The sequence below is a fragment of the Strix uralensis genome, chromosome 5, assembly GCF_047716275.1.
Source record: "Strix uralensis isolate ZFMK-TIS-50842 chromosome 5, bStrUra1, whole genome shotgun sequence".
Taxonomy (NCBI): domain Eukaryota; kingdom Metazoa; phylum Chordata; class Aves; order Strigiformes; family Strigidae; genus Strix; species Strix uralensis.
Genome location: NC_133976.1, coordinates 57,900,482 through 57,914,790, shown reverse-complemented (window position 1 = coordinate 57,914,790; position 14,309 = coordinate 57,900,482). Strand labels below are relative to the sequence as shown.

The 14,309-nt window shown below is 44.0% G+C and overlaps 1 protein-coding gene across 3 annotated transcripts in view; it reads left to right on the top strand.

The window, feature by feature from the left end:
• The window catches only part of CACNA1I (calcium voltage-gated channel subunit alpha1 I), a 178,116-nt gene that overhangs the window by 89,486 nt on the left and 74,321 nt on the right, over positions 1–14,309 (top strand). For all 3 annotated transcript variants that reach the window (XM_074871112.1, XM_074871111.1, XM_074871110.1), the window contains exon 5: positions 12,625–12,722. In XM_074871112.1, the coding sequence (XP_074727213.1) occupies positions 12,625–12,722 (98 nt within the window). The remainder of the gene's footprint in view (positions 1–12,624; positions 12,723–14,309) is intronic.

The following is a 14,309-nucleotide window of genomic DNA, read 5'->3' as shown; positions in this document are numbered from 1 at the left end:
TTGCATGTGAGGTTTATTACTTAGCCAGTTTTTCTCCAGCTAATGTATGTCATGATGATTTCATATCATTCCATCCATATCAACATAATTACTTGTAGACTTGTAATCTCATAAGAAATTATAGCACATTAGTTTGATGATGTCTATTTTTCCTTAAACCTGTGTTGATTATGGTTAATTTTATTACCCACCTTTAATCCACAATCTATCAAAACTGTATATTGGCGATTTCATTACTGTATTGGGATCAGAATCAATCCAGTCAGCCCATTGAGATTGCTGTGTTGCTAAAGTACTGGCACAACAGCAGAATTTCTTTGACCCTTGGATGCTTTCCTGGCTTTCTGAGACTAATCAAAAATTATCAGTAGCAGTCCAGATCTTTTCTGGCCATCTCTTTTAAAACTCTTGGATATAAATTGTCCAGGCTTGCTTATCTTAGAATATCCCTATTTTGATAGGCACAGCCTAAAATACTTGATCACAGCTGGAGCTGAAACTAGCTCATTATCATTTATGGTACACATACATCATCTGACCTTCCCCATAGAACTTTTTTGTAACTGAGGTTTTCTGCCTCTTTACACTGTTTGTGACAATTCTGGTTTCTTGTTCCAGTGATTAACTTGTACCATTTTACATGCTTGTTCAATTCTCTTACAATTTTTCCACAATTTCCATCTCCTAATTTATATTCATTGGTATCAACTTCCCCTCTCTTGATATTACATTGCTGCTTTTGCTTTCACTTATATTGTACTATCTTTTTAGCCCCTTCAGCTTTCTTGTCTCTATTGAAGCTTCTTGGATACCTGATAAATATTCCTAAACACCACTTGATTGTCATCCACAGTTCATGTATTAAAGTCTTTAGCCTGACCGGTTTGATACATGGCTGTTTCTGTGTGTTTTCAACTTCATGAATATAGCTTCTCTAATCCACCAAGTATATCTAGTTCTGTTGATGACCTTACTTGATTTGTACATAACACATGTAATCAAGTAGTCTTAGCTTTAAGTCCTATGATTAAAAACAAAAAAAAAAAAAAGGAAAAAAAAAAGAAAAAGCACTTAATAGACAGTCTCTGTATCTTCCATCCTTAAATGCAATTTCCTTTGAGTTGTAAGGCACATCACTGTAAATGCTGGGGAACTGTAAAGAGATTTAGGTGTCCCCAACACATGCTGCCCAAATTCAACTCTTGCAGATGGATAAGGGGAGGGTTTTTCTCCTGTGGATTACAGAACAATACCAAGACAGCTAGTCAGCCTGTTTTCTAGTGTGATCTGGACATGCCTAATCACATTCGTAGGATCACAGATAATTCGGGTTAGAAAGGACCTTGTGAGGTCTCCAGTCCAATCTTCTTATTCAAAGGACAGTCAGCAACAAATTCAAGTTGCTCATAGTTGTCCAGTCAAGTTTTTAAAACCACCACAGATGGAGACTGCATCACCTCTCTGTGCTCCAGCCCCACTGCTGATTTATCTCCAACTAGTCTGAACCTCTCTTCCCTGCTTGGATTTATGTCTGTTGTGTCTTGTTCTCCTGCCATGCACCACTGTGAAGAGCCTGGCTTCATCTCCTTACTGACCTCCTCATAGGTACTAAGGAGCTGCTATTAGGTCCCTTCAAAATCATCTCTTCTCCAGGTTGAACAAGCCCCCATCCCTCATCCTCTCCTCAAAGGACAAGTGCTTCAGCCCCTGAGCATCTTGGTGACCCTCCATTGAACTTGCTCCAGTTTATCAACATCTTGTATTGGGGGGCCCAAAACTGAATGTACTATTCTAGATGTGGACAGTAAAAGGAATAATCCCTTCCCTCATCTACTGGCTGCACTCCTGTTGGTGCAGCTTGGTATACTGTCAGCCTTCCTCACATGGACCATGTGTTGCCCGCTGTCCCCCAGGACCCACAGGTCCTTTTCAGCAGAGCCACTACCTATGTCCTTAGACAGCAGGTCAGTCCAGCACAGGTGCAGGACCTTGCATTTGTCTATTGAATTTCATGAGGCTCCTGTCAGCCCATTTCTCTAGCCAGGAGGAATTATTTAATTTATATGGCAGAAAACTAATCCATAACTATTCATTTCCAAATTGTCACTGATTCCGTACTAGAAAATGCCATTTTTGACAGTGTGCTACTCCGCCTCCCTTTCTGACCACTTGAGCCTCCCTAGCTAGGTTAAAATCCTTGATTTTAATATTCCATTCATAGAGAACTTCCCACCCAGGCTCTCTTAATGGCATTTAGGCTGTTTATGATCATAAAATGAACAACTCCTATTCACTTTATTACTCAGATCCCTGACATTGGTGTATCAATGACACTGTTTTTCTCCTCTTCACAACTTTTAGTGTCTTAACTAGTTTTGTTCTTGACATGGAGGCTCTGTAAGAATTAACATTTTTCCTAATTTCATCACTTTCCCCTTTGGTCTTTTCATTTAACAATCTCCTGACTGGTCTGTCTCAGTTCTCTAAAAATGAATTCTTCTTCTAATGACATGCTGGTTAATATTTCTGCTTCTCCAGGGATAGCCCAGTGCTCCGCAAGTCTCCTGCCCTATGCAGGTCACCAAGCCAGCAGTTCATTACCAGATTGCTCCATCTCCTTTGCTTGTTGGCCAGGATAAGTCACCAAGGAGTTCAGCTGAACATTTCTTGTCCATCTTCTTCAGAAATTGTCTATAATCTGTAGCATATCATGATAAGAAAAGCAATTAATTTCAAAATGCATCATCATGGGTAAACATTGTCCTGGAAGTTTGAAAACCTTCCTAAGTTTGCTTTTAAAATCTCATTTCACTTATAGTATGTAGTAGCAGCTGTCCTGATATCTTAATTTCTTTTCCAAAGCATCCTTTCCTTTCTGAGTAGTTATGCAGCCTTTGGAAAGGGTTTTCTGGCATCTTTGTATAGCTGGAGATCCCTCTTGGTCATGTCTGATAGCTGTTTAGATTGAGCAGAACATTTCTTCTCAATCCCTGTGCCTTTTGGCTAGTTTCGTCTTCAGGAGTGCTTTATGCAGCTTCCACACTGGGAGCCTGGAAAGTATTGCTTTCTATTAACTGAGATTAATAATTATTATTATTTGTACCTTTTCTCTCTGATATCTACTGTCCTTGGTTTCTGCTTCCCCTAATTCCTTAGATATTGTGTCCCTTATTCCATAAACCTGCAGTGATGCTGCTTCCCAAATCCATCCATCCAAGCTGTTTTCAAACCTGTGCAGCATCAGTGCATGTACCTCTGAACACTGACTCTCTCCTTACTGGGAAGCCAGTGGTTTACACTTATGGCCCCAAGTTCATCCCTCTGTATTTCAGCCCAGGAATGGGGGCTGGCAACTCTCTGAACGATGAGAAGTACCAGCTCCCCAGCCTCAAATGCCCACCGTTACCGGGAAACAAAATTGGCATCACATGGTGCCCTTCCACGCTGGGAAGATGCTGCTTAGCCTGAAACATCCTGGTTGGCCTTAATATTGCAAGACTTGGAAGTGTGTTGCCAATCTTCTGCTTTCTCTTAATTCTGCTTTTAATTAACTATGGTCCTTCAGGGATGTGGTCAGAATTTGCATAGTTATGACTTTAAAATCTCAGACCATTAAATACTTATTAGCAGCAGTGTAAACAGCAGAATGCTCAGAAAATCCTAGTTAGCTAATCTTTGATGCCAAATAAAAGTTTCTATAAAATTATGGCAAGTTAAAGAAAACTGTAATAAATACAGCAATTCGGTGTTTCAAGCAGTGATCAGATAAAGATGGAAACCAGCAAGCAGTAGGCTAAGTAGCATCTTAACCCAAGGCAGAAATATTGGAAGCATAACCCTCCACCCCTACGCCCAACACACACTCACTTTTTCCTCCTTAATGATACTAATTATTTAATTTGCTTTCTCCTAGTAAAACTATCCATAGTATGTGCAACATATTGAAATGGAAGCAGTCATCAAAATGAAATGAATCACACCAGAGAAGAATCAAGACAGCAAGGCAGTGGTACCCTGCATGTGTTATGTGTAGTTCTCAATTATTGCCTCTAATTTTTTGCCTCCCTAAAAGCTGATTCCATACCATGTGAAATCTTAGCTTTATTTTAAAAAAAAAAAGGAAAAAAAGAAAAGGCAATACCACCAGGCTCGTAGGACCAAAATGCAAACACCCTTTATTTTCTCTTTTTTCCCCTAAGCAATGAAATACGGAGCTCAGAGCCTGTGTTTAGACTCCTGCTTTTCAAAAGTGAGGCCCCGTCACTTGTCTTCAGTCATCTGAGCTTGGCGAGTCCCTCTGGCTTTCTTATCACAGTGTGAAAACCTGCTTATGTCTTTTCATATCATGTCTCCAAAACTATTAAGAAACTCTGACGTTTTCTCTTAGTACACAGTTTGGAGAGAAATCTGAGTGTTCAGGGGTGTGAAATAATCACATTCCAAGCAGCAAGGGACCAGTCTCTCAGACTCTGGAAGCTTTCAGCAGCTTTTGCTTGCAGAGCAATGAAAAAAAAAAGAAAAAGAGTAAAAAAAGTTTTGTACCGGAGGTGGAGGACAGTTGCAGGTTATTTTTTTTAAAGAATACTAAGCATTATAGCTCTGGATCTGACTGTGTATTTAGTGATTGATCTACCACTCCCTGAAGAAATGTCTTACTTTTTACTAACAGAATTATAACCTCTTTTTTTTTTTTTTTTTTTTTTTTTGTTATAAAGGGGGAAAAAAGGATGTAATTTTTGCAGTCCTTGTTTTACTAGCAAGGGATTTTTTTTCTTCTATCTTTCAGCTTTTATGTCAGCAGCGAGTTGTCTTTTTGCAGCATGATGAGCTCTAACTTTAAAAGAGATAAGCAGGACTACTTAGCTGAGTACACTGTGGTTTGCAGAGCAATTTAGAGGCCTACTGTGTAATGTCTGGCCACATTCCATATGATGTTATTCCATCCTTGCTACGGTAGGTGTTGAAAGGAGTTCGACTCATCTATTTAAGGTACATTTTGAAGCCTGGCCCCAGAGGCACCAAACTGTGCAAAATGTGTACAAATGCCAGTACGGTTTGCTCTTCGAGTATATATCAAGCTAGCTGATAGCAGGTTCAGTGCTGGGGGCTGCCTGGAAGCCCTATGCCTCCTGCACCATGGAACACCACAGATCAGGTCCAAATAACCCATCAGTTGGGAGCCAGAGCATCTGTGAAAACAACATTTTTAAGGAGTCCATAGGCGACTGCAGCCCTGATATGGCTTGGGTGGTTGCATGTGCTTAGCACAGCCCATGCGAGCTGGTGCCCTGTGCTGTCTAAAGCCCCTGCCCATTCTCAATGCACTGATAAAAGTTGTGTCTTCTTGTAGTTGTGAGCAAGTGAAGGAAATAGCGTCATGGACCACAACACAACTCTCTGAGCAGGGAAAAAGGGACACCTAGAAAGAGTCTAATTTCTGCCATAGCCCCTGGGGACCTTTGGGGACAAGTAAGGATGTGGCTCCTTAGAGCAAAAGGGGTGGCATGGTGCAGAAAACTTAAATAATAAGTCCCACCCGGGATCCCCGCAGTCCTGGGGCTGGCAAGTAGCCTGTTTGCATGTGCTGTGTGTTTTTTCTCTCTGTTGGTATGTGTGTCCTGTAGCTGCAGACTTGGGGTGGAAGCAGTAGCCCTTCTCTCTTGCCCAGCATCTGGGCAGGCATTGTCAAAATCTCCTGGCTTCACTTCTGACATCTCCAGATAGGTTTGCGAGAGATTAGATTCATCTCTTACTGGTGCCTGCCTGCTTACAGTTCTTCTTGTGTACAAGCTAGGGCATGTCCAGCCCTAGCAAGGACTGAAAGCAGGTGTCTTGAATGCCACCGTGCCCCATGTTCTAGCTATTCAGTTGTGTGCTCTTCTTCCTGCCTTCTTGCTGTTGCTCCAATGCTGATGGTCCTTACTATCCAGGCAGTTGTAGGCACCAGTAAGTGGATTTTGCTGCCTGCCCTCCCTTTTTTGCATACCACAGATTCAGCTAATAGAGCCCCTGGGGGGGCCTGAGCAGCCCTGTTCTCCATGTCCCCTGCCCACTGCTACATCTCTGGCCATAGAGGGCTAGAACTGGGTGGATCTAGCAATGCACATGCTTTTTAATTTCCTTTCATCAGAATGGCTCATTAATATAAGAGGGAAGATATGAGACCACTGGAGTACATTTTCCAGGGAGAGGACCAGCTTTGTTCCTTCTTTGTGTTGTAGCCACAGTCTTTGAAGCCAGAGCAGAGGCAGTGAGACCTTTCTCTCATCCTCATGTGTACTACAAAGGTGGGAGGATTTAGGGGTAAATCAGTCTCCCACCACCACCTCACAAACTGCAGGTGGGAGATTTTAGCTGTGGGATGGCTCTCATATCAGGGAGATGGACATCTTGGTAAATGGAGAGACGTCAGCTCTGACTTTTGGCACAGATATCTGACTCAAAAATTCAGACAGGGAAAACTGGCAGACTTAGTCTTATATTTCTCCTATGACTCCTATGTTCTGGATCTTCGAAGTGGTAGAAATTCTAGTTTGTGGAATTTGATGGCCAAATCAAGGAGCTGAGAACAGAAAGGCATGTTGTTGTACACAAGACATCTAGTCATGGTATAGGTACACATCAGGCTTAGACTCTTGACATAGCTGAGAAGCTGAAGGAATTCAGAGCAGAGAGCAACCAATCTTCTGCCTTGGTCTTCTCAGGTGTTCATAGATGCAAGGACCAAATAAAAGTCCACAAGCAGGAAAAGCTTCACTTTGCACAGAGACTCATAGCAAGTCTGAAATTACAGCTAGGAAGTCACAGCCACAAAGTTTCTGGCTTCAGTGCCAAACCCAAATTTATTTGACAAAGAAATATGAATTGATTAGACTGCAGTTAATTAGATTTCAATTGAAAACTCCTATCAGAGAACGGGAATTAGGCAGCTTTTGAATTTGACAAAAACATATTGGCTTTGTGTCATAAGAAAAATACTGCCTTGGTGTTTTTCATGAATGCTTCCAGAATACATTTTAAATATTATTTTTTGGCTGCTAATTTTCAGCAAATAGAAGTTCAGGAGCTAAGAGTTAGAAAGTTAATAAGTATCTAATAAAGGTGTAAGGAGATGTAAATATGAAGAGGTAAACGGTAATGTTTGAACTGTTTTAATCATGGATTTCATTGAATGTAATTGAGAGGAAGCTGCTAGCCAGGCACTGTGTAAGTACATTATCTTGGGTTACGTGTACAGCAAGAATAAAGTCTGAATTTTCTGGGCTCCTTATGTGGTTTTCATATTCTCACTATGTCTGTTTTAAATAGTCTTAGTTTTTATTCCTCCATCCTGCTGGTTAGTCTGCTCTTCCTGTGTCTGGCACAAAGCCACGCTGGCCATGCATTTCTGCTGCTGGGCAATGAACATTTCTCTCCCAAGTTTCATTGCTGCTGGAGAAGTGGAGAGTGCCAAGACAGATTTAAGCTCACAGGTGCAGAGGAGCAAAGGAAGTGCCAAGCTGTAGCTAGTGAAGCTATTCTGTTGTTGAGACCTCATGAGCAGTGAAAGTTTGCACTGCTGGTGGTTCACTGCCCCCTTGTCCCCACTGTCTGCTCCAGTGGCTTGGCACGGGATGGAGGTACATGAGACCAGGCACTTTCTGGATAGGGGCAATGTGCTAACAAATTGCTTGCTTGTTTCTTGAGCTAGTTTGGTCTCATTAAACTCAAGGTCTCTTGTGTGTTCAGCTGAGCAGTCTTGCCTGGGCATATGCTAATGTTTATCAGCAAGGCAGAGACTAAGTCGGAGGAGGAAGCAGGAAGATGATCAGTAGGGAAAGGGACAAAAGGAATAAAGAGGAAAGAAAGGATTGGGAAGAGAATTGAAGGATATGAAATGAAGTGGGAAAAGATGAAGGGACAAGGCAAGGGATGAATGGAAAAACTAGAAGTTAAGGAGGAAGATGAAAATGAGAGGTGGAAATGTTGCAGACAAGCAAAGAGAGAGAAAAGGGGTAGAGAGGAGGTGGAATACCTTGAGAGCGGGGAGGGAGGCAGAGCTTGAGTGGAGAGGCATTTTTCTGCCAGACATGCCCCCTGCTTCTGCAGGATGAACCCCATGCATGCAGCCAATGCCCCTGTCCCATTTCCCACCCTATCAGCATTCCCATCATGCATCAACCTTGAGCTGTCTGGTGTGGGGCCAGTGCGTGCATCAATCCCCTCTCCTTTCAGAAGAGTTTCATATGGAAAGTTTTGAAGAAGAAAATCTCTAGCGAGGGAAGAAGAATTACTGTATAAATTCAATTATCTTGACAGCTCAGTGCTCAAATTCCATCACAGATCAGGAGTTTCTCTCTGATTTAGATAGTTCCAGCTTCCTAACCTGCCCCTGCACTTGCCCACCCACGCCAGAGGCCACAAAATGCTTTAGCAGTGCCAGAAATGAGCTGCTGTCTCCCTTGGGAGATATGTGTTCCCCCCTGCTCTGTCACGATAAGGGGAAAGGACAGCTAACAACCAGAACAGGCTTTTTTTTTTGCACATCCTTGACTTTGTCTGACTGCCCCTGAATCTTAGAGAAACTAAGGCTTCTAGAAACAAGAGATGCTTAAAACAGCCAAGAAGGAGGGAAGAACTAGACTGAAGGGCAGTCAGATCGTGGGGGCTACCCTTGCTCGTGGCACTGAGCTGCCACAGAGCAAGGACAAGGAGCCTGGGAAGCTCCTGGAGTTTAATAAGGAGGCAACCATTTTTTACGAGCTTTAATGTTTCCCTGCTCTTGTTTTATGAACACCCAGCAAACACACAGTTTCCTGGGTTGCTGGTGTGATAAGGATCCAAGCACCAAAGGTCGGGTGCCTGTCTGAGAATCAAAATAAGCACTGTGCACCTAATCCACCACCATAATATCTTGAGACACAGACACGGGAAAATGTGAACCTCCTGAGATAAATCTGCTGCCAGTTTCTAACTGATTGCTTTTTGCAACGAGCCCTTTTGACTCTGTCAACCTGTCACCATCTCCACATGTGGCAGTAGGAGATCAGGTACAGCCCAAACCTAGAGGGGGTTAAGTGTACAGGGTTTCCATGCAGTGGGGAGCAGGGCTGGCTGGAGAAAGATACAGCTGGGCTGATAATGCCTGAAATGTTGCAGATGCCCAGAGACTCCAGCAGAGTGCTTAGAGATCTCATTTCATTGGAGAAAGAAGGCAACATTTGGATTCATCATTTTTACCTATGTAGAAAATACTTCTTTTCTGTTAATCATGGGGTTTAATTTCACCCTGGTCACCTGCAGTCCATTGTGGCATGGGTGTGCTACCCTTGTGCAAAGAGAAGTGTGAACATAAGCTGATGGTAAAGCAATCACTAGGAACGAAAAGGTGAAAACAAGTGGCCCTAATGCAAAATTGTGCTGGAATTGTGTTGAAGTTGTTTGGATATGATTTACGTGACTATAATAGGCATAACTCATCTGCAGGGATTTAAACATCCTGGATGTGTCTCTGTTGTTATAGCCAGGACCAGGAGGCCTCGGGAAGAACTGTAGGCAGAAGGGGTCTGCTAAGAGAGCCAAAGCCCTGGGGCCCTCTAAGGATGAGCTTGTTTTTGTTAATGTTGCTCTCTGAAAAATTTAACAGTTGCCCTTCTCTGACACATCCTTGGGAACAGCCTGATGTTTTCATGGCAGAGTGACTTACTGTTTGGTGGGGTTTTTTCTAGCTAAACTAGAACGTAATTGCAGCAAATCTGCAGCCACTGAGGGCTAAAGGAAGCTGGCTCGCTGGCTGTCTAAACTGCACAGATGCAGCTAGGGTAGCATTCATCTTGCTCTGAAAGAACCCGTGCTTGCTACTTTGATGATTATGAACTTTTTAGTGACATACGGACTGTGCTATGTAGATGGCAAGCTCATTCCAGCTAGGAGAGAGTAGTGATGTGCACCTGGTTAAGGTTACTCCCACTGTAATTCCAGCAACATGGCTGTAGCCACAAGAGGACAAAACTCAAACCGTTTGTAAACAGAGGTTCTATTTTAAAATGAATTTTGCATGGCTAAGTCTAAGAAAAGATGTCACCTCTGCCTGTTGATTTAACCTCAGGCCTAGCCCTGTGTTCTTCCCCTGTGCTCAGTTTCTGTGAGGGTCACAGTGTTCTTCAGGACTTCTCATTTGGTTGCTTGCAGCTCAGAAAAGACCACTTTTTGAAATTAGATGTATTTTTGGGCTATTTGCTTATTTGGCATCTGACATAGTGTGCTTCAGGTTGTTCTGCTACTGCTCAAAAATATTTTTTTTGCCTTCAGAGGTCTAACTGCAACCCAGTGCTCTAGGGGATGTGTTTTTTTAGGAGAGGAAAGGAAGTTCTGTGGGACTTCCACAAGCTTGGAGACCTTTATGTTTCTGTGCATACATCTACCCCCTATAACAGACTGTAGCACAGGGACTCCTTCAGTCATGAAGCTGCCTCTACGTGTCACGTCTGTGCTGTGAAGACATGTTAGCCCACATCCTGGGAGCAGTACAGCTATGTCCATATGGTGCTTTGCCCATAACCGTAGTTCTAAAGTTTCAGCAGGTCTGTCTAATTCTGGAGCAACAACATGCTGATGAGGCAATCTTGCTTTATGCTTTTGGAGCAAGGTTGATCAGTGCTTACTCAAGGCCCTTTGCACTGTGTTCATTTGCACCATGCAGGTATGTCCTTTGTGGGATGCTCTGTAGTCATGTCTGTGCATTTATATCCGTGTGTGTTCTTCCTCCTTTCATATCCACTTCTCAGTTTTATCTAACTGGGTCCTAAGCCTCTGTCTATCATGAATTCTTTCTGTAGGCTAAGTATTGCTGCTTGATTTGGGGTGGAGGTTTTTTGGCTTGCATTTTCTGGGGAGTGTGAATATGTTGATTATCTGCATGAAATCTCTCCTCTCCTCTGCACTCAGTATATGTGGAACTGACAGCTCTAGGGAGGTAAATGAATGCCACTGCATTTCAGAGGAAGAATTATTTCATGCAATTACTCTAAAAGTGCATGAGAGAGCAGAGTGAAAGGAGTAAGGGAGGGAGAGAAAGAGAGCATGAGAGAGAATAATCACAACACTTTGACAAGTTTACCCCATTGTGTTTGAAAATCTATCGCTCTGATAAGTCCCCTTTGTGAAAGGTGTAGAGAGATAACTAGACACTTGCTCTTCAAGGTCATTTTGAGTGAGAGGGTAATCGATAGAAGGATCAGTCCATTTCATTCAAGTTTCATTCAAGTCCTCTCCCTGATATTTCTTATGGACTGGCTGTACCCCATTTCCCTCTCAACATCCCACTTAGACTCTCTAATTCACTCCTCAGTGGTTCCTGGGCAGAGGGATTTGGGTGGACTTTAGGTTACTGGATTCTTGACTTGTAGGTCTGTCTTTATAAATTATAATGGTTTTGGTTGAGAAGGGGTGCAGTAACAAAAGGTTGTGTCCCCTGATCCCTCCTGGTCTCTTGGGTATGTTGAAAGGCTAAGGAAAAGGGAGCTTTTTGTAGCTTCATTATTCACATCTGAGAAGAGATTCAGGAGAAGCAGTTCCTGTCCTGACTCTGCTGCTGTTTCACCTGCCAACTTTGTCACCCTCTTGATCCCCTCTGCACATCAGGGTCACCCCAGGGAAGCTGGTGACAACAGCCCATGTCTTCCTGGAGGCCTCGTGCACCCGTGTTCACTAAAACATGCAGAATGCTTTGAGATCCTCAGATGGAAATTGCTGGCTGGGGTAAATGGTTAGTATAATCCAGTTTCTTACCATGCTTTCCAAGAGGTAGGCAAATTACTGGACATTTGCTATACTGGATGAGGAAGGGAGCACTGGGCTAAGGGATGCTGGGCCAGGTCACTTTTTTCCACCTGCACCTGCTGCTCTTGCAGCAAAGCCAATGCGTTAGTCATAGTTATTTGTACTTTGAGGTTATTTAGGGAGCATGCTGTTGGGTTAGGAAAGCTAAGGTCTAGCATATGTCCTAAAATTAGGCTTTTCCCCTTTTGGCTGGTGTCAGAAAGGAGTGATTTTACAGCTATGGGAGAAGCCTTCCCACCTAGCCAAAGCAGTTACCACTTTAAGTAGAGAGTTTGCTTCTATGTGAGGTAAAACAGGTTAGCTGAAACCGCCTCCAGGGACCTCATCCTGCACTGTGAGATGAGGGAAACACAGGAAGCACCCCACTGCGATGCAGGCAATGCTCAGCAAAACTGGCCACGCAGCCCCCCCTCTTCCTGGCCTCCTGGGGAATGTCCACCCCATGTGCATGCCCTCGCCAGGAGTCCATGCTCTTTGGTGGGGCATCTTCATCCACCTCTTCCTCTCCTGATGGTTGCAGCAGGTAAGTGTTATTGTAGCTCCTGGCCTGCATCCACATAGCACGATGTCACTGCTCTCTGCCTTGCTGCAGACAAGCTGTGTTTTCTGCCAGGGGAGCTGTGGGCTCTGTTCCTGCTCCCAGAGGCTTTAGCTTTGCTCTCAAAGATTCAGGCTTCATCTCCATGATTTCCAGAAACCCTTCAATGAAGAAGTGACAGCTCTGTGGCTCAAACCAAAATTTTGGATTCTTTTAAATGTTTTGTTTTGTTTTGTTTTGTTTTTTTTCTCTCTCCCTTTCTGCAGGATGGTGGAGTACTCCCTGGATCTCCAAAACATTAACTTGTCTGCAATCCGTACTGTCCGCGTCCTAAGACCCCTGAAAGCTATCAACCGTGTGCCTAGTAAGTAACGCTTCCCTTTCACACCTGCTCAGCTTGGGTTGTGGGGAGTATGTGATCAGTAAGGCTGTGTGTGGTGGTGTTCTCCAGGCGGGGTTCAGGTGCAAATTGAGTGGAGACTGCTGCATGGTGTGTACAGGCTTTTCCTCATCATGGAGCCAAGAGGTGTCATTGGGCAGGAGAACTACAGTCTCCTAGCATATCTGCCCTGGTCATCCTTTGTGCAGGGCCATGCTGATGGCTCAGGGGCAGAAACTGAACGATGTTCAGTAATGGAAAGGGTTTTTTCTCACTCTTACTGAAGGACATTGCAGGTTTGATAATGTCTGCAGCCTCAAAAAGGGATGTGTGTGAGGTCTGGAGAGGGGTGAGCTGGGGCAAGTAGGGAGAATTGGTTTGCTCAGGCTTTCACAGGCTCTTTCAGATCCTCTCATGTGAAAACATTTCATGCCATTACAGCTTAGGGGTGTATAACACCGGGTATTTTTTCTCTCCTCCTCACCCTGTGCTTTGTACTCTCTCTTTTATGCTGACTATCTCCCCTTTGAGCTGGCATGTGTATATAGCTGGGTTGAATGCCTCTGGGCACGAGCCTGCTGGGGCTGTCCATGAGCCTGGATGTGTCAGCAGCTGAACTGCTGCTTATCAGAGCCGTTTGAGTCTGAGACCCAGTCCCCAACTCAGGTCTGCATGCGAACAGAGAAGTGCTGCAGCCCTGGGATCTGAGCCACAGCTCTGGGGCATGTGCCACACATACACACTGCTCCCATAGCAGAGGTGGCCCCTTCATAACCCTCACTCCCTTCCTTCTCAGAGGATGGGGACAAGACCGGCATCTTTGCCATGCTTTGCAGTTTTTATTGGTGCTGAACTGTTTCTTTCCTCTTCTTCCCTTCCTTTGCCTTTCTTTTTTTCTTTTCCCCTCAAGTCAGTGTTGTTCTCCCTGCAACCCTGGAGTGAGTATGCAGGCGTTGCCGTTGCTATTTAACTGTAGGAAACACTGATGGATGTGGCTCATGCTTCTCAGTGGTTGTATCCAAGTGGATGGAAGTGAACCGGTGGGCAGGTTGCGTGCCATTGGGATCAGGGGGTTGCAAGAGCTTTGAATTCAGTCTGCTGTGTCACTCCAATGTTTCTGGCTATTCCCTGTGCAAAGGCAGCAGCTGTCACATGCAGCTCTGTGAGACTTTAAGGGTTTCTTCCGCAAGTTTTTCTGTCTTGCAGAATGACAGGAAGTCTCTTTGCTCTTCCCTGTAATCTCCCTAATCAGGCTGTCTGCTGTGGTTAAGACCTTACCAGAGCTTTCCTAATCCTCTTGAACTCAGATGCTCCTTTTTCTTTTTCAGATCTGAGGAATTTTGCACAGTCAGCCTCCCAGTCTGCATCATATGTTTTTCCTTGTGCCAAAGTCACTTTCACAATGCCACCTATTTCTTGAACATGCTATGGAGACAGATTTCAGGGTCTCTGGCTCCATGCAGAGCCATTCTAGAAAATGGTCTTGTCTCTCTTTCTGGGTGTATTTTTATCTCTGAGCAATAGCCAGGAACAGAGCGTGCTTGAAAGGTGGCAGGAGGGTGCCAGGCAGGG